Raw genomic sequence first — 24,638 nt, 5'->3', positions numbered from 1 at the left:
TCCCTCCCCCTCTTTCTTTCTTTCCTTCTCTCCCTCCCCCTCTTTCTTTCTTTCCTTCCCTCCTCCCCCTCTTTCTTTCTTTCCCTCCTCCCTCCCTCCCCCTCTTTCTTTCTTTCCCTCCTCCCCCTCTTTCTTTCTTTCCCTCCCTCCCTCCCTCCCTCCCCCTCTTTCTTTGCCTCCCTCCCTCCCTCCCTCCCCCTCTTTCTTTGCCTCCCTCCCTCCCTCCCCCTCTTTCTTTGCCTCCCTCCCTCCCTCCCCCTCTTTCTTTGCCTCCCTCCCTCCCTCCCCCTCTTCTTTGCCTCCCTCCCTCCCTCCCCCTCTTTCTTTGCCTCCCTCCCTCCCTCCCCCTCTTTCTTTGCCTCCCTCCCTCCCTCCCTCCCCCTCTTTCTTTCCTCCTCCTCCCCTCTTCCCTCCCTCCCTCCCCTCTTCTTTCTTCTCCCTCCCCTCCCCCTCTTTCTTTCTTCCTCCCTCCCTCCCCCTCTTTCTTTCTTTCCCTCCCTCCCTCCCTCCTCCCCCTCTTCTTTCCTCCCCCTCCCCCTCTTTCTTCTTCCCTCCCTCCCCCTCCTCCCTCTTCTTTCCTCCTCCCTCCCCTCCCTCCCCCCTCCCCCTCTTTCTTTGCCTCCCTCCCTCCCTCCCCCCTCTTTCTTTGCCTCCCTCCCTCCCTCCCCCTCTTTCTTTGCCTCCCTCCCTCCCTCCCTCCCCCTCTTTCTTTGCCTCCCTCCCTCCCTCCCCCTCTTTCTTTGCCTCCTCCCTCCCTCCCCCTCTTTCTTTGCCTCCCTCCCTCCCTCCCCCCTCTTTCTTTCTTTGCCTCCCTCCCTCCCTCCCCCTCTTTCTTCTTTCCTCCCTCCCTCCCTCCCCCTCTTTCTTTCTTTCTCCCTCCCTCCCCCTCTTCTTTCTTTCCCTCCCTCCCTCCCCCTCTTTCTTTCTTTCCCTCCCTCCCCCTCTTTCTTTGCCTCCCTCCCTCCCTTCCTCCCCCTCTTTCTTTGCCTCCCTCCCTCTCCCTCTTTCTTTCTTTCCCTCCCTCCCCCTCTTTCTTTCTTTCCTCCCTCCCCCTCTTTCTTTCTTTCCCTCCCTCCCCCTCTTTCTTTCTTTCCCTCCCTCCCTCCCTCCCCCTCTTTCTTTCTTTCCCTCCCTCCCTCCCCCTCTTTCTTTCTTTCACTCCCTCCCTCCCCCTCTTTCTTTCTTTCCCTCCCTCCCCCTCTTCTTTGCCTCCCTCCCTCCCTTCCTCCCCCTCTTTCTTTGCCTCCCTCCCTCCCCCTCTTTCTTTCTTTCCCTCCCTCCCCCTCTTTCTTTCTTTCCCTCCCTCCCTCTCTCCCCCTCTTTCTTTCTTTCCCTCCCTCCCTCTCTCCCCCTCTTTCTTTCTTTCTTTCCCTCCCTCCCTCTCTCCCCCTCTTTCTTTCTTTCTTTCCCTCCCTCCCTCCCCCTCTTTCTTTCTTTCCCTCCCTCCCCCTCTTTCTTTCTTTCCCTCCCTCCCCCTCTTTCTCTCTTTCCCTCCCTCCCTCTCTCCCCCTCTTTCTTTCTTTCCCTCCCTCCCTCTCTCCCCCTCTTTCTTTCTTTCCCTCCCTCCCTCTCTCCCCCCTCTTTCTTTCTTTCCCTCCCTCCCTCTCTCCCCCTCTTTCTTTCTTTCCCTCCCTCCCTCTCTCCCCCTCTTTCTTTCTTTCCCTCCCTCCCTCTCTCCCCCTCTTTCTTTCTTTCCCTCCCTCCCTCCCTCCTACCTCCTTCTATTCTGGTTAAATACAAGGTTGAGAATTTTAAATTTGCAGTATTGGGGGATCGAGAGCCAATGTAGGTCAGCATGAACAGGATAAAACGGGACTTGGTGTGGGACAGGATCCAGGCAGTAGAGATGTGCATGAGCTGAAGAGTGTGGAGGATGGGAGGCCAGCCAGGAGAGCACTGAAGTAATTAAGTCAGAGGTCACAAAGGTGTGGGTGAGGGTTTCAGTGGCTGATAGGCTGAGGTAGGTGCAGAGGTGGGCACTGTTAAGGTAGAAGTAGACGGTCTTTGTGATGGCGAGGATATGGGATCGGAAGCTTAGCTTAGGATCAAGTAGGAGGCAGAGGTTGCGAACAGCCAGCTTCAACCTGAGTCGGTGGCCGTTGAGGGGGCTGGAGTCAGTGGCAAGGGTACGCGGTTTGTTGTGGGTGCTGAAGACAATGGCTTCAGTCTCCCCAGTGTTTCGCTGGAGGAAATTGACTGGGGGTTGGACAAGCAGTTTGGCAGCACAGAGGGAGTGGAGGAGTTAAGAGAGATGTTGGAGAGGTAGACAGGTTTTTCTGTTTAATCCCCAGTTACGTTATCAAGAGCTTACCTAGATCTCAAGGCGAGGATAAACTATTTGTGAAGGTATGGGGAGTGGAGACTCACCCATAAGTGGTCATAAAATACGAGAGCAGAAATAATCTGCGCTTAGAAGGTTAGAAAAGACCCAAAAAAGTAATAGTATTAATCATTTCCAAATACTTTGTAGTTTCTGTTAATTGTACTATTACATTTATAGTATAACTTGTAGTAATTAACACTGAGTCTATCAGATACAGTATTCAAATATACCAAGAAAGAAATTACATTTATATAGCACCTTTCACATCCTCAGTTAGCCCCAAAGCAGTTCACAGCCAATGAAGTATTTTTGAAGCGCAGTCACCGTTATAATGTAGGAAATTTGGCAGCTAATTTGTGCACAGCAAGATCCAACAAACAGCAAATGACATAAATGACCATATATTCTATTTTTGATTGTGTTGGTTGTGGGATATATGTTAGCCAGGACACCGGGAGAACCTCCGTGTTTTACTCCAAATATTGCCATGGGATCTTTTACATCCATCTGAGAGGGCAATGGGGCCTCGGTTTAACTTCTCATTCGTAAGACGGCTCCTCCAATAGTGCAGATCTTCCTCAGTACTGCACTGAAGTGTTAGCCTGGATTATGTGCTCAAGTTTCTGGAGTGGGACTTGAACCCACGACTTTCTGACTTGAAGGTGAGTGCTACCACTGAGCCAGAGCTGACACCTAGTAAATAATGGAGAGACTTTTCACTTGCAGAGTTCTGGTGACAGTAGATTGAGCATAGGCCTGAACCTCCTGACTACAGTACAGCCATAACAGTTGTTGGTGCATGCATCATTGTTACAGAGGTCAAGTTTGCAAGTTGCTTGGTGACATAATCTGCATTCAGCTATTGTTATACTGTAAACACGGACACTGTAATTAAATGTTCACGCAGGAAACTTGTAATTTGTTCCACATTATACTTGGTGCATAGCTGTTTTTGAGGACACGTATTGTCTCACCTGCATAATAGATCATTTAATGTTGTCGAGGTTTTCAGCCAAGCAGAATGGTGGTTATGTGGAAATTTTCATGCCATGCCCACTGGAACCTTGAAAAACGCTAAACAGTATAATTATATATTTTGTCCGTACAAACTTTAGTTGTGTCTCCAGATTACATTTTGTGTTATTTATAACACAAGAATCAATACTAGAGGCTACAGGAGCAATTTGAGGTGATGTGCACTTCTTGTATGCTACAAGATGAAAGTGCAATGCTTTAAGTGGAATTTTCCTTTTTGGTACCACTATGCCAAATATGCTCAGTGGGAACACTGTGATATCAGTAAAAGATAACTGAAAGTGTCCATCCTTTTTTATTTTCCAACATGCACTGCTGTCACTCAAAGTTTTGATTGGGGAAGCAAATAACAAGGTGACCCAGTGAATGTGCTGACTAGTGTCGTGGAAACTGTTATGCAAACTAAAACTCTGTGAATGTTTTCTTGAATTGCATTGTTTTTCAGTAAATAATATGATGTGTCAAAACACATGAGAGTGTTACGGGCACCTTGGAACTGAAGAGTGTCTGAAATGGCCATAACTTTGAAATGTAACAATGAAATGATGAAAAACTATTTTATATCTGTAAAATTACTTGCTTTGAGGTACAATAAAATTCCAAACTTTTCAGAGAAACAAAATAAACAGGCATAGTACGATAAAGCTAATGAAGAGTTGAAGAGCACTGTCCTGGTGACAACAAAAGGTGTCTGTTATACTGAAGCATATGTAACTCAGGGGTTGCACTATGTTTTTTATTAAAAAAATATCTTCAGGCAAATGAAGTAGCAGGTTGGGACTTCTACGCACTGGTACAAAGCTAATTTCCTATATCATTCCAATCCACCTGATGGTAACTACAGTCACCAGTGTTACTTTCTGAAAAATAAAAATGGAATTGATTATCGGGAGTAGACTTGAGTATCTGTATAATAATCTAGCACATTAGCCAACATGGATTTAGAAGGGGAAGATCCTGCCATTACTCTTTTGAGAAAGTAACATCCCTCATGAACTGTGTGAAGCCCTATGATGTGCCGAACCTAGACTTCCAAAAGGTATTTGATTCAGTCCCTCATGAAAGCTGTTAGTCAAACTCAAAGCTGTGGGAATTCAGGGTAAACTCTGGGAATGGATACGAAACTGTCTGAAAGGTAGAAAGCAATGATTACACATTGGAGAAGTATTGAGTGGGGTGTCCAGGGCTCGGTGTTGTTTCTTTCTCATTTGCATAAATAACCTTGATTCAGAAACTCAATGCAAAGTGGTCAAGTTTACTCATGATACCAAACTGGGAGGGGCAATGGAAACGAAGGAAGGAGCTCAGAAATTTATAGAATGAATTGGATAAAATAAGTATGTGGGCAGATGAAATTTAATGCAGACAAGTGGACTTCCCAGTAGAGTGGAAGAAGCGAATACCCGGATACATGTAAGCAACAATTGGATGCTGCAGTGAGGGGATCTGTAGGGTACTTCTGAATGGATTGATATAGCTCGAATGGGTCTTCCCCCATAAGTAACTGATTATCTTGCAAGCTTGCAAACTGTTGCTGGTTTTATTGCACATCATCCTTACATGTACTGACCTGAAATCAGCAAGAGACCATACACACATTTGTAATTTGCTCAGTCATCGATTGGTTTGTGAGTTTTGTACAAATATCCTTTATTTTTTTCCCTTCCCTTTGCCACAAATGGCCAGTTGTGTCAGGCTGAGTTGACCTCATCAGTAAGTTAGCCATTAGTGACAAAGATCAGTGGTTATATGACATCAGACATGTAAAATTACAACAAGTTCAATATTGTTTTTTTTTCTCTTTTAAAACTTTCAATCAGCCATTTGTACTTTCAAAAGTTTTCGCTCTCCAGAGTGTAGTACAGTTCTATAGCAGTCTTTCGTGTAGAAACAAAGATTTGTTGACAGTAATTACAATGATATTTTTACAGTGACATTCTTTCTTATATTCAAGATGACCTCTAATCATGATATTCAGTTCCGAGCCTTTCGATGGTTTACTTAAGGGTTACTGCCACAGGATGTAATGTCATTTCTGGATCGGCTTATCGTGCCAGTCATTTTGAATTGTTGCTTCCTTTCAAACCTCTGTGCATTTCAGATACGATACAAATCCTCTATTCATGGAGAGAAAATTTACTTTCAATTGTTATCGATTTTTTTTTCCTCTACTGTTTAATATGAAACAACCTTTTTTATATATTGAAGCATAACTTGTTTTCACTGTAGGTATGAGGCCATTTTAAGAAATGAAATGTTGTAGGAGCAATTGAATCTCAACTGGCTGTTACTTGTATCTCTGCAAGAATTTCTGCCAGATGCAGCAGTGAGCACTATATTTTGGTTATGTTTTAGGGGTGGGTTGTAAAAGAGGAATAAAAACACTGTAGGACCATGTCACTGTGCTTTTTGTAGGGTGATAAGAGTGCCATTAGTGTTGAGTGTGGAACAGACAATAGCCCATGGAGCTCTGCATTCCCACCTACAGCACAAATGTACGGTAGCAAATGGCACTGTCCTAAGACAATGTTGAAAATTTCTGAGATCTCTATATTTGTTTTTTTTTAAAACAGTGAATTTTACACTGTCACCAAAGTGATGTTTATATTGAGGAGTTTTCTATACTTCAGCCGTCGAGTGACAGTTGTGCTTGTATCCCAGCTGTTGTGACACTGCAGATATGGTGTGTCGTCAAAGACCAGCTTTAATATAACTGTTACAGTTGTGCTCCATCTATGCACTTTAGGTTGGCATAGTGGGTTGCTATTTAAACCATTCTTTATTAATTTCATTCTAGGTAGATGAGAGGTTATGTGCTGGTCATTATTATAGATAACACACTACACACAACGTACAACAGTGAGTCCTTGTATAGTCTTTGGGAAAAAAATCAAGAGTAAAAGAGTCCCTCTTGTTTTCTTCCCATTTCCTCGTTTTCCTGGAACATTCAGTTACTGCAGCTGAGACAAGTGATCTGCTCCCGGGGTTTGGCCAGTGACACAGAATTGCCTGCTGGGAGATGTGAGAGGTGAGTCTGGGGATGACTGTCGGTATGATGGAAGATGGATGTGACCATGGCCAACATTACCTATCACTGAAAGGAGGAGTTACACGTGGGTGGCATCACACTGGCAAAATGTAACTGAATGCTGGCGAGTGAACCACAGAAGAACATTGTTGTGCAGGTATTGTTAACTGTGCACCCACTCCTAGATGAGAACATCTGAAACTGATGGAGTGCGAGGGTGAACGTCACATGCAAAGATTGAGAACTCAGGAGTGCGGAGATCTTGGATGTAAACTCACATGCTTTCATGTCACAGCAAAGTTTCCTATCTCTGGTGGCAATAAGGCCCCTATGTGAAATGAGTTTGGGAAGTCTTAATACAGTTTCTAGTAGGTGTGACCCCATGGCACAAAAGTGCTCATAATCCAACATTAATTGATTCTAAATTGGGAATCTTATTCAGAGAGAGACTATAGTATAATGAAATGAGAAGTGTTTCATTAATGTAGTTCGGAATACTTTTGTGAGCTTGAGATTAAACCGCATTGTTGTGGCAGAGTAAAGGAAGTGCTTAATGTTGACTGAGTGACAAAAATGAATAAAACATTTAATTTCCCAGCACTGACATGCCACAACCTTAATTTGCACAAAACTTTGTTCATTTGGCATTAATATTGTACATCTTTACCCATGTATCAAATGTACAGTTTATATTTCTAATGATCATATAACACAAGGCCCAAAAGCAAATGTACAAGTCTAACTCGAATCTCTTTTAGGAAACCAGACCTATTTCAAAAGGTTGCCGAAAGGCATCTCTAACAGTGATAGCTTCAGAGTAGTTTTGTTGCACCATCTCAAGAACTGTAACAAAGCTTTGATAAATTAGGATGTCAATTTCTCACCACCCTTTGACATAGTTGGAAGTTTTGTTGGAGTTATTACCCGAATCATCTCCTGTCAACTCGATTTCGACTCCCTCGTAGTAAGAATTAATGAAGTTTCTGAGGTCTGGTGTAAAGATCAATCAAAACTTTGAAGCCCAAAATGCCAAAGGTGTTTCAACTCCTGCTTCCTGCATTCAAGCAGAAAAACTTCATTAAACATCTGATAATCGCCATCATATTCCCACATAAAATCATGAATGAGAACTTCAGTGGAAATGCTGTAAACCATGACCCCTTGGGCACCGATAGAAATGTCATGACTAGAATTAAAAGATGTGTCTATGCATCTCAGGAACCATAAAAGGAATTTAGGTAAATGCAGAGTCCCTGCAGAATTCCCCATTTTGTGTTAACATTTGTGAAGTAATAGTATTACCAAGGCACAGGAAACAAAATAAAAAAAGAAATGGATCTTATTTTCCCAAATCAAAGATGAGCTTTCAATATTCTAATAAACGTTGGCGTTATAGGCAATAATTGACATAGATTAACAGCTGTCTTTTATTAGTAGCTTTATGGGATGAGCAGGAGGATTTCTCACTGTGGAGAGCGAATATATCATGCCTCTTTTGCTGTAAGTGCATTGGGCCATTCACATGCATAAACATTTTATGTTTTTGTTTGTTATTAATTTTCTTCTCTTCCTTACTTTCCTGAAGATGTTGACTCCTTGCTGGGATATGGTTCTATGGGTACCTTGCCCAAGAGGCTATTCTGAGGGAAAATATGAGAGAGGAAATATTAAAAGATAAAAATTAAGCATACTGAACAGAGAAAATTCTGGAGGGAACTAGATGTCCATGGGACTGGGAGATGAAGCTTGGAGTGGAGTTGGGAGGAACAAAGTTACATGTTAGAATAAACCAATCAAGATAAGTAGAAGAAATGTAGTTAAATTATAATGCATTTGACTAAGTTGTGATTAAGTGTGACAGCATTGTGGCAGGAAAGTGTGACAGGAAGAAAGTCTGGCTCAGGATATAAACCAACAGATAAACTAATTAACATTAAGCAGATAAATGAGCAGAATTTAGTACAAATAGCATGTTTACAATAATTAAAATCTTTACTATTCTCCTCAAAATGTCAAAACAACAGAGATGCTTTTCCTGTGCTAACACTCTACAAGTGCATCTGTCATTTGAATGAAATTCAAGGATGCCTCTCAGCCTGGATCCAACCAAAGTATCAAGCTGACCAAATTGAATGGAATGATATGGAAGATATCACAAAATGCTCCTAAGGCACAATGCATCTGGTGACCTTTTTGCACATCAAACTATAATCTATAATCTTGTAGCTTGCAGAAACAACTAGCAGTAACCAAATATTAACACTCTGTGTGCCATGACCAGCAGGTACGATTCTGCTAAACAATCTAGCAAAAACAAAAATGCTTCACCATTTAGTCAGATCGACTTTGTCAATCCCTCTCATAGTCCTGAAAATTTCAGTTAGGTCACTTCAAAATCTTCTCTTTTTACAAGGAAACCAGTTGAACTTCCTCAATCTTTCCTCATAACATGAGGTGCAGTTACATTGCCACTTTTACATAGTTTCCAATTCACAGTGATACTGAAGTGGCAGTATAATCAGAAGTCAGATTGACGATCTGCCTGCCAAGTACATTGAAGCAGGAGGAATAAGGTGCGTCACACCATTTTCCAGAGTGCAGGAGGCAGTATAGCTTGCTGGAATTTGTGTATTGAGGAAAATTTCGGATGACATTGTGAGTGCCAGAAGCAATTTACAGTTTGTTCCCCCTCAGAGTCCAGTCGTTTTGCGTCAAAATGAAATCCACTTCTTTCAAACAGATTCGCAACCTACTTTGCATGAAATGCAAAGGAACAATCATATATGCATCATCATGACATTGATATCCATGGTATGTGTATGTCCTGGGCTCAGAACCAGCATTTCAAGTTGAGTGACTGTATAAGTCCAGCTTACCTGATGCTGCACACTCAGACCACCGCATGCTGTGTAAGGACAGCCTTAAATTCTTTGGAATTAACAAATTAGAGCCCGCCTGTTACACATTCTTTAATAGTATTAATCCATTTGTGAATTTCTTTGAAAACTTTGCAAAACTAGAACTTTTAGTTTTCTTAGATAACGTAACCAGTCTGAAATATGAACATTGTAAAACTGTCAAGTCATATATAAAATGCTGTAGGACCAAGTTGCAGCTTTATTTAGTAATCAAATTTGTGGTTATCAGTGTCAAACAGAACTCATCTGATTTTCCACAATTTACAAGTCATTGAGAAGAAACCCTAAGATTAAAAGAGGGGCTTCGCCTGTTGTCCATGAACAGTCTTTTTGAGGAGCAAAATAGGGAAATAATTGAAGAATGATACTCTTGAAGGTGAACGATTCCCAGTTGGGTAAAGATCACATTGAATTTTTACTTGGGGGAGGTCAGGGTGCGCTCAGCCTAGGACATGAATTCTATGCCAAGTTACGTGAACTATTGCACGAGCCCTCAATTCAAATTTCATAGAATTGTGTCTGATAAAATTCAACATGTTTCTGTAGCTTTTCGTTTCTTTTTGTGCAGTCCACCATCCATGCAGTATAAGACGGTAATCAGGTGGTCAATCCACTGCATTGGCAGTCATTATTTGTAAAGAGTCCTCGGGATTAAACTTACTTTTCTTTGGAGCCCATATAGTTTGTTCCTGGGTTTTTTTGTGTTCAAAAATTTAATTTGCACCTCTTGTGGACTGAGTGAACAAGCATTTGCTCACCTTCACGATCATGTCTGATGTTCTCCAAGGAAAGGATTGCTGCAGCGCCATCTGGTGGACAACTTTATAAATCACACTGAGATTTCACAGACGAGGTTGATTGACAGTCACATGACATTAGGTGGGGTACCACTTAAGTTAATTGCAGGATGTTTCCTTGGAGATGACCCGCTCTGCTGCCATAACTGTATTGGAAGTGCAGTGGAAACCTCAACTCGGAGGAAATTCCCAGCCAATGAGTCACAGAACTTTACTCTGGCAGTGCCACCTACTCTGACAGGCTATGGACTGTGGTGTGGGTAGTAGGTATCTTTAGCTTGGGGCCAGGGCAGGGAGAGTGAAGTTGGATTTCTGGAGTAAAAGGCAGGGATGACCTCCTTGGGTCCCAGTCTGACAAAGAGCTGAGACTGAGGGTAGTGGAGATGTTGGGGTTGGGAGCATGGACCTAATCTGTCTGGGACTCAGGATGGGGAATGAAGGGCAGCAGATATAGTTTTGCCCCTACACTTGGGGATCCTAAGGTCCATATTTTTGCAAAGTACTGTCAATGTAATTGGAAGTGACCTATGTGTTAACTTGTGTGTCTGTTTTTTTCAGGTGGCCCAAACATGTGGGCTATCACCTCAGAGGAACGAGTCAAACATGACCAGCAATTTTTAAGTCTTAAACCACTTGGAGGGTTACTTTCAGGTACGTGCCCAGTAGAATTCTGAGAGTGCAACAGGGTGTCAAGATATAATATGTGCTTTAGCATGCTTTTTGTATGACTTCCCAAGTCTGCCCTCTGCTATATTGCAGCGCTTGTGTTGGATCAATGTGGTTTTCACATGCTGATGAAGAATCTGTGGTATTTCCAGTTTAAGGAGTGCAATCGAGTGTGAATCAGTAGATCAGAAGTGGTGTGAGACCACCTTGAGAAGGTATTTCACACTGGATGCAGTATAACTATAAGGGTATGGTAGCATAGTGATTATGTTACTGGACTAGTAATCCAGAAGCCTGGACTAGTAATCCAGAAGCCTGGACTAGTAATCCGGAGTCATGAGTTCAAATCCTGCCATGACAGCTGGGGAATTTAAATTTAATTAAATAAAATCTGGAATAAAAAAAAAACTAGTATCAGTGGTGGCCATGAAACTAATGTCCTTTAGGGAAAGAAACCTGCCATCCTTACCCGGTCTGGCCTATATGTGACTCCAGACCCACAGCAATTCTTAATGGCCTAGCAGTTGTACAATCTCGCTACAAAAAGTCATAATAAGAACAAAACCGGACGGACCACCTGGCATCGGACCAGATACGACAAAGGCAAACCAAGCCCATTCGACCCTGCAAAGTCCTCCTCACTAACATCCGGGGACTGGTGCCAAAATTGAGAGAGCTGTCCCACAGACCAGTCAAGCAACAGCCTGACATATCCATACTCACAAAATCATACCTTTCAGCCAACGTCCCAGACTCTACCAACACCATCCCTGGGTATGTCTTGTCCCACCGGCAGGACAGTGGTGGCGATACAGTGATATACAGGAGGGAGTGGCCCTGGGAGTCCTCAACATTTACTCCGGACCTCATGGCATCAGGTCAAATATGGGCAAGGAAACCTGCTGATTACCACCTACTGCCCTTCCCCAGCTGATGAATCAGTCCTCCTCCATATTGACCACGACTTGGAGGAAGCACTGAGGGTAGCAAGGGCACAGAATGTACTCTGGGTAGGGGACTTCAATGTCCATCACCAAGAGTGGCTCGGTAGCACCACTACTGACTGAGCTGGCCGAGTCCTGAAGGACATGGCTGCCAGACTGGGCCTGCGGCAGGTGGTGAGCGAACCAACACAAGGGAAAAACTTACTTGACCTCATCCTCACCAATCTACCTGTCGCGGATGCATCTGTCCATACAGTATTGGTAGGAGTGACCACCGCACAGTCCTTGTGAAGACGAAGTCTCGTCTTCGCACTGAGGACACCGTCCAACATGTGTGGCACTACCACCATGCTAAATGGGATAGATTCAGAACAGATCCAGCAGCTCGAAACTGGGCATCCGTGAGGCGCTGTGGGCCATCAGCAGCAGCAGCAGAATTGTATTCCAGCACAATCTGTAACCTCATGACCTGGTATATTCCTCACTCTACCATTACCAACAAGCCAGGGGATCAACTCTGGTTCAAAGAGGAGTGTAGAAGAGCATGCCTGGAGCAGCACCAAGCGTACCTAAAAATGAAGTGCTAACCTGGTGAAGCTACAACACAGGAATACATGCATGCTAAACAGTGGAAGCAATATGCTATAGACAGAGCTAAGCGATTCCACAACCAATGGATCAGATCAAAGCTCTGCAGTCTTGGCACATCCAGTTGTGAAAGGTGATGGACAATTAAACAACTAACAGGAGGAGGAGGCTCTGTGAACATCCCCATCCTCCATGATGGCGGAGTCCAGCACGTGAGTGCAAAAGACCAGGCTGAAGCGTTTGCAACCATCTTCAGCCAGAAGTGCCGAGTGAATGATCCATCTCGGCCTCCTCCCGAGATCCCCACCATCACAGAAGCCAGTCTTCAGTCAATTCGATTCACTCCACGTGATATCAAGAAACGGCTGAATGCACTGGATACAACAAAGGCTATGGGCCCCAACAACATCCCGGCTGTAGTGCTGAAGACTTGTGCTCAAGAACTGCACAGTGTTCAGTTCCATTCGCAACCCCTCAGATAATGAAGCAGTCGGAGCCCGCATGCAGCAAGACCTGGACAACATCCAGGCTTGGGCTGATAAGTGGCAAGTAACATTCGCTCCAGACAAGTGCCAGGCAATGACCATCTTCAACAAGAGAGAGTCTAACTACCTCCCCTTGACATTCAACGACATTACCATTGCCGAATCCCCCACCATCAACATCCTGGGGGTCACCATTGACCAGAAACTTAACTGGACCAGCCACATAAATACTGTGGCTACAAGAGCAGGTCAGAGGCTGGGTATTCTGTGGCGAGTGACTCACCACCTGACTCCCCAAAGCATTTCCACCTTCTACAAGGCACAAGTCAGGAGTGTGATGGAATACTCTCCACTTGCCTGGATGAGTGCAGCTCCAACAACACTCAAGAAGCTCAACACCATGCAGGACAAAGCAGCCCGCTTGATTGGCACCCCATCCACCACCCTAAACATTCACCCCCTTCACCACCGGCGCACCGTGGCTGCAATGTGTACCATCCACAGGATGCACTGCAGCAACTCGCCACGGCTTCTTCGACAGCACCTTCCAAACCCGCGACCTCTACCACCTAGAAGGACAAGGGCAGCAGGCACATGGGAACAACACCACTTGCACGTTCCCCTCCCCAAGTCACACACCATCCCAACTTGGAAATATATCGCCGTTCCTTCATCGTCGCTGGGTCAAAATCCTGGAACACTGTGGGAGAACCTTCACCACACGGATTGTAGCGGTTCAAGAAGGTGGTTCACCACCACCTTCTCAAGGGCAATTAGGGATGGGCAATAAATGCCGGCCTTGCCAGCGGGCGCCCACATCCCATGAACAAATTTTTAAAAACAACCAACTTTAATGAAGATTTTTAAACTTTGAAATTGAAGTTTAAGAAGGATTCCAAATGGCCCACTGGACTGCCGTTAATTTTATTAAAGGGCTAACAGGACAGCATTTGGATACTAGTGCAAGGGCAATTTAAATGCTCACTTGGTTAAAGAGCAGTGCAAGTGAGCAGTATAACTCAGTGCACTGTTCTCAAAGTAGGTCCCAATGACAAACTTGTAAGAGCAGTTTAACTGTAGCATGGCTCTACTAATCTGTTCATCATTCTGTAATTACATTGGTCAGTTATTGATTGATTGTACTCTTGATCTGATAAGTTTTCATAGAAAACAGTAGATACTAACAGCAAACCCTGGAAATTTTTTTGAATGCTCAATTGCTTCTTTATCCCCTCTTGCCTTCTTTATACACCTAAGAGATATTTTTTGCTCACTCTGGATCTTTAATTAGATAGTGCTTGACTGAAAACTCTATTTAAAAAAATGCTTTCAATTTGAGAACCCTAGTTTTTAACCTTAATTTTAAACAAGCTTGTATAGATTCTCTCTTACAAAATATAAAGTGTTTTTTCCCACTGTAGAATATAGTAAGAGGTTATTGTAGAAATAGCTCATCAGTGTAACACTGATTAATGTTTCCATGTCCTTCAGCTCTAGTGTATTGCTGTAAATTAATTTTTGTTTAAAGTTGTCTTTTTGTTTTAAGAGTAATAATTTGTAATAGGCTGTTTGAAATCATTTGTAATCCTTTCCTACATCTCAAAACTGCAGAACTCCTTACCTCCCTCAGTCTTTCCTCCTTCCTTCAAGCTACAGGTATTTGAAATCCAAGCGTGGTATCATCTAACCACGATTAATTGATTAATTCTTCCTGGCTTCTCCCCATCTCTTTTCAGCCGTGATAGTGTCTTGCACTATAAACCGTAGCTCTTTATCTAGATTTCTCAATTTTAAAATAGTGAATGGGCTACTAAATGTTCCTGCATTACGTTTTCTCTGTTGTGCTGGTTCAGATGATGCGGTAGCATTGTTTGAGCTGGCTGCACTAATGATGTATCCAGCTATGCTTCCTTCACAGTACACAGTTTGTACTTCACTGTCCTTTGAGCTTCCAAGGTAGAAGAGCCACACGAATGAGTATTTGAGAAAAGGCAGTTTTTATATATTTTGCTTTTAGTGTAGAATTTCTACTTCTTTTCAAATATTGAATGTTTCAAAGGTGATGAATGAAAGAAAATGTGTAATGGGGAATAACTAGATTGTGCATTGGCTAATAAATCTTTTATGATTGTATATCCCAGCTATCTGGAATAATGATGAATTTCTCAGAACTTATTTTCCCACAGCTAGGAATTGTACTAAATTTAATTTTGAATTGGACATTAGGCATGGACTGTGTTGTTTAATTATAAATCAAATCCATTTATCATTTGATTTCGCAATTTATTCTCAACTGTAACCATCAGAATGTTTTATTTCTTTTGGTTGTTACAGTCAATGATTTAATCATGCTCTACCTAATACTGCTACACATGGGTTGGTTGCTAGGGAAAGCATTGCATTTTGGGTGACTTTCTGCAAAGGCGGCATCACCTTTAGTGCCTGGAACCTGAGATCAGTGATTGCCCAAGCTGATTCTGCAACAAAAAGTTTATTTAAATTGGATTGTGCTGAAGAAGCTATGTTGTCTACAGGAGTTAATGGCACATTTGTTGATGAGTTTTTACCAACTCAGGAAAAAAAAAAGTACAATTTATTTTATTTTTAAAAAATTAACACAGGCAAAGCATTTATACCTCTGCAGCTATTTTCACCTGACTCAGCAAGGAACACTGCCATTGTGTAGTTTTGATTGACTGACTGTAATCAGACCTGTGCCCCGTAACTGAAGATATCAATGTGAGGGAAGCAATTGTTGTATCTGTAAGTGTAGCTGACCTTTTTGAGTGCAGTGGAATCCACTAGAATACATGTCAAATTAGAAAACAAGCAAAACTTGATTAACAGGTGCAGAAAAAGCTCACACAGTCACCACAATGCTGAGAAATGCGGGGAACGCTGAGGTCTCAGGGTGGTGGTGGTGGCTGAAGTGCCGATCACGGTTGTGTTGGGGAGGGCGGTGGGCATGAGGGAGGGGCAGAAGTGGAGATCACGGGTGTGGGGAGGGAGGGCTGCTGAAGTGGAGATCACGGGGGGTGGGCGGGAAGCTGAAGTGGAGATCGCTGGGAGGGGATCGGGAGATTGCGGAGGTGAGGCAGATCGTGGCAGGTTAGCTTGGGGGGCTGGGGTGGGGGTGGGGGAAGCACTCCTCCTCCTGGCCCACAAGCAATGCTGGAAAGGCACATCTGCTGGATCCGCCCATTCTCACCTCCCCTCAGCTGCTGGGTTTCCCGAGCCCTAATAAGCCTGGCCTCTGGCCGTTAAATGTAAAAGTCTGCTAAAATTTGAGGCACAAAGCCTTATTAACATATTTAAATTACTGACCCACCTCTCACGAGCAGGTTACTCGCCCGCCTCCCCCCAACCCGTCCCAGTTAAAACTGGAAGTGGGTGCACTCAAGGTGGGTTGGGGTCTGGTTTCAGATTTTTGAAATTTTAACCTACCCCCCTCCCCCTGCTAGTGTCACGCCTGTCGGGGGCGGTGGGGGGGCGTTTAAAATTCCTCCCATAATGTCAGAGGTTAGTACGAATTTTTTCACGCAAAGAATATGAAATGCATTTCATATGACTATTGAAGCCAAGTTAATTTTGTTATTTAGGAAATAATTAGTTTAATATTTCAAGAAGAAAAAATATTAGAGTACAAGGAAAGAGCAGGGCAATGGGATTAGTGTAGATAGCTCTGATGTGGAGTTAGCAGCGACAGAGCTTTATATTTATAAAACAGTCTTTATAGAGAGCAACATTGCAGATTGCTTTATATCAAGCAGGATGCAAAAAGGGGGAGGGCAGAACAGGGATCACGGTGGGAAATTGAAGACAGTCAAAGAGAAGGGTTTAAGTAGGATTTTGAAAGCAAGTGGGAAGATGTCAAAATGGAGCAATATCAGGAAGGAGTTCTAGAGGATGCAATAAAGTGGCTGAAAGAACTTTGACCAGTAATGGATTGGTGGAATTGAGAAGTAGACCAGTGTCCAAGGAACGGAGAGTGTATGCAGCGTGGAAGAGATCGCAGAGGTAGAGTGCGGTGAGGAACTTGAACACAATGACCAGGATTTTATAGCTGATGAGTTGGGGTAGAGATAACTAGTAGAGCTTAGTGATGATGTGCATTGTGAAGGTGCATTGTGTGGGGCATGGGGAGGACATTTATCTTTATTTTATCATTATTTTATCTGGCCTCTGCTATTATATATTGGAAAAGAATGGGATATTTGGTAGTAAAGAAGATATTAAAAAGTATTCCCAGTTTAGATGAGTTGTATTTTATGGAAGCAGAGAGGCTGGCAAGGAGAACATTTAGGAGGATGTCAAGCCTTGAGGGGTTTAGGCCATGGACTAAGGTTTCTTCAGCGATGAGGTTGAGAAGGGGGAGATGGGGACAGGCAGTATTTCGGAGATGCAAGACAGTGGTCTGGTGGCCAATAGCAGCAGGACAGGCATGATGATTCTATGTTACCTAAGCAGCCAAGTTAGGTTCTTTCAAAGGTAATTATTATTGACTCTGTATTTTTAAGATGTATTTTTATTGGTTTGAGAAACAGAAAAGATAAAGGCAGTGTTGAATTTTCATGGGGTAAGATACACCCCTGTGCACACGAATAAATGTGAGATCATTTATACTTTTTTCATTTCTAAGATTCAAATTGGGGTGTATTTTTGCGATAGAGCTGTGGTTTTATACTAATTTATAAATTCTTTGGCCATTAAATTAAAATGTATATATTTTAATGCTTAACAGGTGACCAAGCTCGAAATTTCTTTCTGCAGTCTGGACTGCCAAAGCTAGTACTGGCTGAAATATGGTAAGTACTGACAACAGGCCACCTCTTTGTTTTTACACTTTATTTTCTTTTTACACATGTCTTTTTCATATTTTAACCATTAGCACTGAGATAAGAAAATAAAATGTAGAATTTATAACCCAGCCTAATATGTTAAAACTGTGACTGGAACTTTGTCCTACTAAAGGGATTTTTAAGATGGCGACCAGAGAAGTGAGTTGCTCCTCATCTGGCCATCTTTGCTTGTAGCAACCATCATTTAAACTAACCAGGCCACCTTGCCTTATAAGTAGGAAAAATGTTGTAGCACCCTATTTATTCCACTTGTGAAGAAAATCTTTGTAATCCCCTTGTGACTTAGTTGTTCATAAATTATTAGATCATTCTCACTGTAAAATAAACAAATTAATTTGGTGTTTGCCCATTGTATGCCTTGCATTCGTAGAACTTTACTGGAATATTGTACGAATACCTGTTATAATGGTATTATTTTCAATGTGTGTGCATTGTTGTCATTAGGCTTGTTTAGTGTATCAGTGCCAATATGCCGTGATGTTGTGTCAATATGATTCTTGTATGATATGCTTAATTCGTCATCTCAAAATTTTCCCACCACTGCCACTACCAGTAATATTCACCAGTGCTGGCACCTTAGTTATATAGCTCAAGGTGCTCTCTCCATTTGGAAGGACAAAATCTATAATTTTACTGCTAAGTTTAAGCAACGTAATATGACAATTTCCACAATATGCTTCACTGAAATCCTAGTGGAAGCACCTGTTTAGATAAAAATTTTAAATTCTCATCCATGTGTTCAAATCTCTCCATGGTCTCATCCCTCCCTATCTCTGTAACCTCCTACAATCCTCCGAGATCTCTGTGATCCTCTAATTCTGGCCTCTTGCGCATCCCTGATTTTCATTGCTCCACCAATGGCGGACATGCCTTCAGCTGTCTGGGCCCTAAGCTCCGGTATTACCACTCTCTCTACCTCTCCTCCTTCAAGTCTCTCCTTAAAGCCTTGACCAAACTTTTGGTCACCTGTCCTAAAATCTTTTTATGTGGCTTGGTGTCATGTTGTCTGATAACGTTTCTGTGAAGTGTCTTGGGATCTTTTTACTATGTTAAAGGCGCTATATAAATGCAAATTGTTATTGTAGAACAATAGCAGGAAAACTGCAATACATAAAAAAAAACTGAACAACTAAAGCACATAAAATAGTATTTTATGCAGTCTCTTAAAGCCAGACAGAGCATGGTGTTGGATATATTCAATAAATGAAATTTATCCCTCATATCAGATTTTTTCCAACTGGGAATATTTTTCATTGATTTCCTCACCACCAAAATCCCATTTTTCCCTAATATATAATAGCAGAGGCCAGATAAAATAATGAATTGGTGGTGTTTTAAATATCAGGAAAATAATGCCTTTCTGTTGTGAATAACTTGCAATAGTTATCAAAGAGCTTGTCATCACTAACTTATTTCTGTAACTTTTTTTAAACTAAGGTTGTACTTGCAGCAACCCTCGTTTGGTTCAATTGCACATACAACATAATTTTCCAGCTCACTTTCACGGGGAATATTCCATGCTGTATACTAATGGGTCATAATCCCCTCAATACACTAAAACTGGAACAATAAAAAAAACACACAAAGTTGCAATGATGAGACTATTGCGCTATTCTAATGTTCTTAATTTTTATGTTGTGAAAAGGTTACATTTTCTGATCAGTGCCTCAGTCATCTTTGATAAGTGGTATATCAGTTTTCGTGATTTTGTTTGATTACATGCACATAAGAAATTGCAATTCAGCCTATCAACCGTCCTATTTTACTTACTTTCTTGCTTCTTTCTCCCCTTTTTTCCTCTCTTGGGGCTTTCTCTCCTGTGACCTCCCCTTCCTGTCACCCAGTCATACCACCTTTATTTTCTCCCCCTCTTCTCTTGGGTACTTGGCCTCTCTCAATCTCAATCCCAGCCCATCATTACTCCTCTGTCTTCCTGCTGCCCTTCCAGGCTAGAATCCCCCTTGCATTAGCTCACTGCTACCCTCTGAGCTTTACTTGGCATTTTCCAATGGGCCCATAGAAGCATCCATCTCTGCCTCCTTAAGAGCAGCGACCCCAACTGCCCCATCCTCTTCTCTCGCTGATCACTCCATCCAGCATGCCTGCTGGGGGCTAACCTTGCCAGCCTTCTTCTCATCACCCCACTCACCACTGCTGCCTTGGACTCTGCCAGTGGACCAACAATCATGGCCCCTCTCCACATTTCTCTCCAGAATGTCCATTCACACACAAACAAGCCCCTTGCCATACATAATTCCTTAAATCCCTCTCCCCTGCGTCCTCCATGCTCACATCTGACAACAAATGCAAGGAGCTCATCGACTTTTTTATCACTAAGATTGAGGCCATCCATTCAGTTGCCTCAGCTGCTTCCCCCCACTTCCCCTTGCCCATCAAGCCAAATCTGTCCTAGCCTTAATCCCACATCTTTCTCAAGTTTCTCGCCAACCTGCCCTCATGCCCTTTCTGAGCTCATCTTGTCCATAAGACCAACTTTCTGCTCCCTTGACCCCTTCCCCATTAAACTGCTGACCACCCAACTTCCTTTCCTGGCCCCCATGCAAGCTGATGTTGTAAAGGGTTCCCTCTACTTAGGGACCGTCCTCCAAACTTTCAAAACTGCCATCATCATCCCCTCAACCCATCTGTCTAAGCAAATTACTGGCCCATCTCCAACCTCCCTTTGCTCTTAAGTTCTTGAATGTGCTGTTGCCTCCCAAATCCGTGCCGATCTTTCCTGCAACTCCATGTTTGAATCTCTCCAAACAGATTTCATTCCCTGCCCACAGCACTCAAACGGGCCTTGTCAAAGTCACCAATGACATCCTCTGTGTCTGTGACCATGGTACATTATCCCTTCTTGCCCTCTTCAACCTCTCTGCAGCCTTTGACATGGTTGACCACACCATCCTCTTCCATTGCCTTTCCAGCTCAGTGAGATTGCCCTCGTTTGGTTACTCTTATCTATCCAATCATAGCCAGAGCATCGCCAGCAATGACTTCTCTTCCAGCCTACCCCCCCCCACCCATCCGTTACCTCTGGAGTCCCCCAAGAATTTGTCCTTGGCCTGCTCCTCTTCCTCATCTACATGCTGCCTATCGTCAACATCATTTGCAGACTTGGTCAGCTTCCACATATACACTGATGACACCTCTCTCGACCCTCTAGTGTCTCCGTGTTGTCAGATTGCCTGACCAGCCTTGGTTGAGCTGTATTTTCCTCTAGTTAAACATTAGGAAGATCTAACTGGTCATTGTCGGCTTCACTACAAACTTGGTTCCCTCACCACCGATTCATTCCTCCTCCCCAGCCATAGTGTCATGCTAAACCAGACTGTTCGCAATCTCAGCGCCATATTTGAACCTGAGCTAAGCTTCTGAATTCCATATCCTCGCCATCATAAAAACCTCCTGCTTCCACCTCTGTAACATTGCCTGTCTCCATCCCTGCCCCAGCCCATCTCTTGCTGAAACCCTCATCCATGCCTTCCTGGCTTGTCTTCCATTCTCCACCCTCCGTAAACTTCAGCTCATCCAGAACCCTATGCTGACCTACATTGGCTCCTGCTCCCCTAATGCCTCAAATTTAGAATTCTAATCCTTGTGTTTAACTCCCTTAATGGCCTTGCCGCTCCCTGTCTCTGTTACCTGCTTCAGTCCTACAACCTTCCCCACAACTTTCCATTCCTCCGACTCTGGCTTTCTGCGTATCCCCCTCTTCGCGCTACCATTGGCGGCCATGCCTTCAGCTAACTGCGCCCACACTGGAGGAATTCCCTCCCTAAATCTCTCCGCCTCTACACCTCCCTCTCCTCCTTTAAGGCTCTCCTGAAAACCCACCTCTTCAACCAAGCTTTTGGTCATCCCTTCTAATCTCTACATCCATTTTTGTCTGATAACGCCTCAGTGAAATGTCTTGGAAGGTTTTTCTACATTAAAGGCACAATGTAAATGTAAGTTGTTTTAGGTACCTTGCATAGAATTACTAAGACCATTAAAATCTAAATTCTGCCTTGAAATCTTAATGGGTTTTGGGAGATACTTGTGTGTTACCTGTGTGATTTGTCAAAAGCTAATTGTATTTTTAAGTAGTATGTCAATCATATTTCATTTCATGAATGATGCCTAGAATCCAATGAAGTCTATTCTATATAGTTGTCTAATTTTTTTCCTTCTATATAGGACCCTGGCAGACCTGAACAAAGACGGAAAGATGGATCAGCAGGAATTCTCCATAGCAATGAAACTGATCAAGATGACCTTTCAGGGTCACCCGGTGCCCACCATTCTTCCACTCATTATGAAACAGCCACCAATCCCTTCGCCCCTGAGTTCTGCACGATTTGGTAAATAAAATCGTTGTAATAAGTTGTAGAATATATTACTGAAGTATTACTCACAATGCTTTAGTGCAGTGTTCTCACTTGGTGTATTTAATCTACAGTATTGTACATTTGAGCCAATACATTTTTGTATTTCACTAGTTGATTGCCTGTGGGGAATTGAGACCATCTGCAGTCTTCAGGTGAAGTGGGGTTTGAGTGTGGGGTATAGTTGAACCAGGCTGCACAGACGTAATTCAGATCCCATTTTAAAGTCTTATATTGTGTCCTTATTTTTATATAATTTACTTAGATTTTATATTATTATTTATGATTAAATAGTAAAAAGTACAGCAATTTGGGAGGCAGAGAAGTAGCTTTGGTTGGAGCATCGGAGTTTCTCAGCAGTACCGGCTGAGGAGCTGGGCGACACAAACCTGAGGCACTACAGGTGCCATTGCAGGAGGGTGTAATTAGAGCGTGACAAGTTTACATAGGCAGTTTCCATTATAAATGTGGAAACAGGAATTTATAATGGGAAAAGTTGACATGAAGTACATGAACACGTAAGATTTTAAATATATTATATAGATGAAACGCTTCTTGTGGAAATGACACACCGCCTGAGGAAGGGGAAAGCCCCCGAAAGCTTGTGGGATTAAAAATAAAATCGTTGGACTATAACTTGGTGTTGTAAAATTGTTTACAATTGTTAACCCCAGTCCATCACCGGCATCTCCACATCACTTCTAAATTCATCACCTCAAATTGCTTCTACTACCAGTGCCACCAGTAACAAACCTGCAATAATCAATACTGCAGTTTATTGTTAGGTAGCTTGCTCCAAACACCGCCCAAATAGGAGAACAAAACCTATAATTATTCTCCAGGGTGTTTTGAATAATTTAAATGGACACTGTACAAAATCTTATTGGTCCACACCACAGTTTTCCTCCAATTATATATTGGGAAGACCGAAGCCATTGTCTTCAGCCCCCGCAACAAGCTCCGTTCCCCAGCCACTGATTCCGTCCCCCTCCTTGGCCACCGTCAGAGGCTGGACCAGACTGTTCACAACCTCGGCGTTCTATTTGACCCTGGGCTGAGCTTCCGACCCCATATCCTCTCCATCACCAAGACCGCCTACTTCCACCTCCGTAATATCACTGTTTCGCATCTGCCTCAGCTCATCTGCTGATGAAACCCTCATCCATGCTTTTGTTACCTCCAGACTCAACTATTCCAATGCTCTCCTGGCCGGTCTCCCACCGCGCGCCCTCCCTAAACTTGAGCTCATCCAAAACTCTGCTGCCCGTATCCTAACTTACACCAAGTCTCATTCATCCATCACCCCTGTGCTCGCTGACCTACATTGGCTCTCGGTCCAGCAATGCCTCAATTTTAAAATTCTGATTCACATGTTCAAATCCCTCATGGCCTCGCCTCTCCCAATCTCTGTAACCTCATCTAGCCCTACAACCCTCTGAGAACTTTGCATTCCTTCAATTCTGGCCTCTTGTGTATCCCCGATTTCCTTCGCCCCACCATTGGCAGTCGTGCCTTCAGCACTCTAGGCCCTAAGTTCTGGAATTCCCTCCCAAAAGCTCTCCACCTCTCTCTCCTCCTTTAAGACGTTCCTTAAAACTTGCCACTTTGACCATGCTTTTGGCCACCTATCCTAATATCTTCTTATGTGGCTAGATGTCAAATTTTGTCTGATAACGTCCATGTGAAAAGCTTTGGGGCGTTTTACTACTTTAAAGGCACTATATGTTGTTGTTACTGAAATCCTAGTGTCAACACTGAAAATGGTGTTTATGCTTTCGTGGTAATCCAATGTTAACTCATCTCATCTTTTGTTTTCTTTTATAAAATAGCAAGTATTTAAAGGAATTAGTGTTGCATTTTTTCATTTAAAAAAAAAATATCCGTAGTAATGGATTACAAATTGATCATATTTAAATTCCAATATAGGGATGGGAAGTATGCCAAATCTGTCAGTCCCTCCAAACATGCCTTCATTTGCTTCCTTGGCTCCCTTGGCTCCCACATCATCGCTGACATCAGTGACCTCCTTGCCACCTTTGGGTATGTCAGTTCCCCTGGTGCCTGCTGTTAGTACATCAGCATTACCAAATGGTACATCTGTCCTTATTCAGCCTTTATCTGCACAGAGTTCTGCAAGTAAGTGGTACAAATTGTATAGTTGCACTTCGATCTATAACTGACAGTAGTATTTCAAACCGTATATAGTTGCTTTACAAAACATTCCTTGCAGTTTTGTTCATTTTCTCATATTTGTCCTTTGTAGACCTTTATCTTGAATCTTCCTTTGAGAAAATGAGGTAAATTTCTTTATCGCTTCACTTGCTGTAACAAGGGATGCCCTGTTTTAAAAACACAAATGGCTGTGCTAACTATTGGCGTTTCAGCTTTCAGTTACAAGCAAGTCCCCATATAATTTGGTCAAGGTGAGAGGTGAAGGATTCTAATTGAATCACTGACGTCCAGCTGGATTTGAACTGAATGTGACTGCCTAGAGCTGCAGTGTGCCAGTCCTGGACTGTTGATAACAAACAAATATTGCTGTTGCCATGCAGGATGCTGCTTTGAAATATGGTCTATCGTCCCATGAAAATCCAATCAATCCCTCTTTTGGCAAAATAAAAACAG

General features: G+C 43.0%; 1 protein-coding gene across 8 annotated transcripts in view; it reads left to right on the top strand.

The window, feature by feature from the left end:
* Window positions 1-24,638, top strand: part of LOC137321812 (intersectin-2-like) — a 218,164-nt gene that overhangs the window by 85,586 nt on the left and 107,940 nt on the right. For 6 of the 8 annotated variants that reach the window (XM_067984497.1, XM_067984499.1, XM_067984496.1 and 3 more), the window contains exons 3-6: window positions 10,660-10,752; window positions 17,526-17,589; window positions 21,826-21,989; window positions 23,940-24,149. In XM_067984497.1, the coding sequence (XP_067840598.1) occupies window positions 10,660-10,752; window positions 17,526-17,589; window positions 21,826-21,989; window positions 23,940-24,149 (531 nt within the window). Of the gene's footprint in view, window positions 1-6,309; window positions 6,387-10,659; window positions 10,753-17,525; window positions 17,590-21,825; window positions 21,990-23,939; window positions 24,150-24,638 lie in introns of all 8 variants that reach the window. The other 2 variants (XM_067984498.1, XM_067984500.1) reach the window with 2 other exon arrangements.

This window comes from Heptranchias perlo, chromosome 5 (genome assembly GCF_035084215.1).
Source record: "Heptranchias perlo isolate sHepPer1 chromosome 5, sHepPer1.hap1, whole genome shotgun sequence".
Lineage (NCBI taxonomy): Eukaryota > Metazoa > Chordata > Chondrichthyes > Hexanchiformes > Hexanchidae > Heptranchias > Heptranchias perlo.
This window is presented reverse-complemented; position numbering and strand designations above follow the sequence as displayed.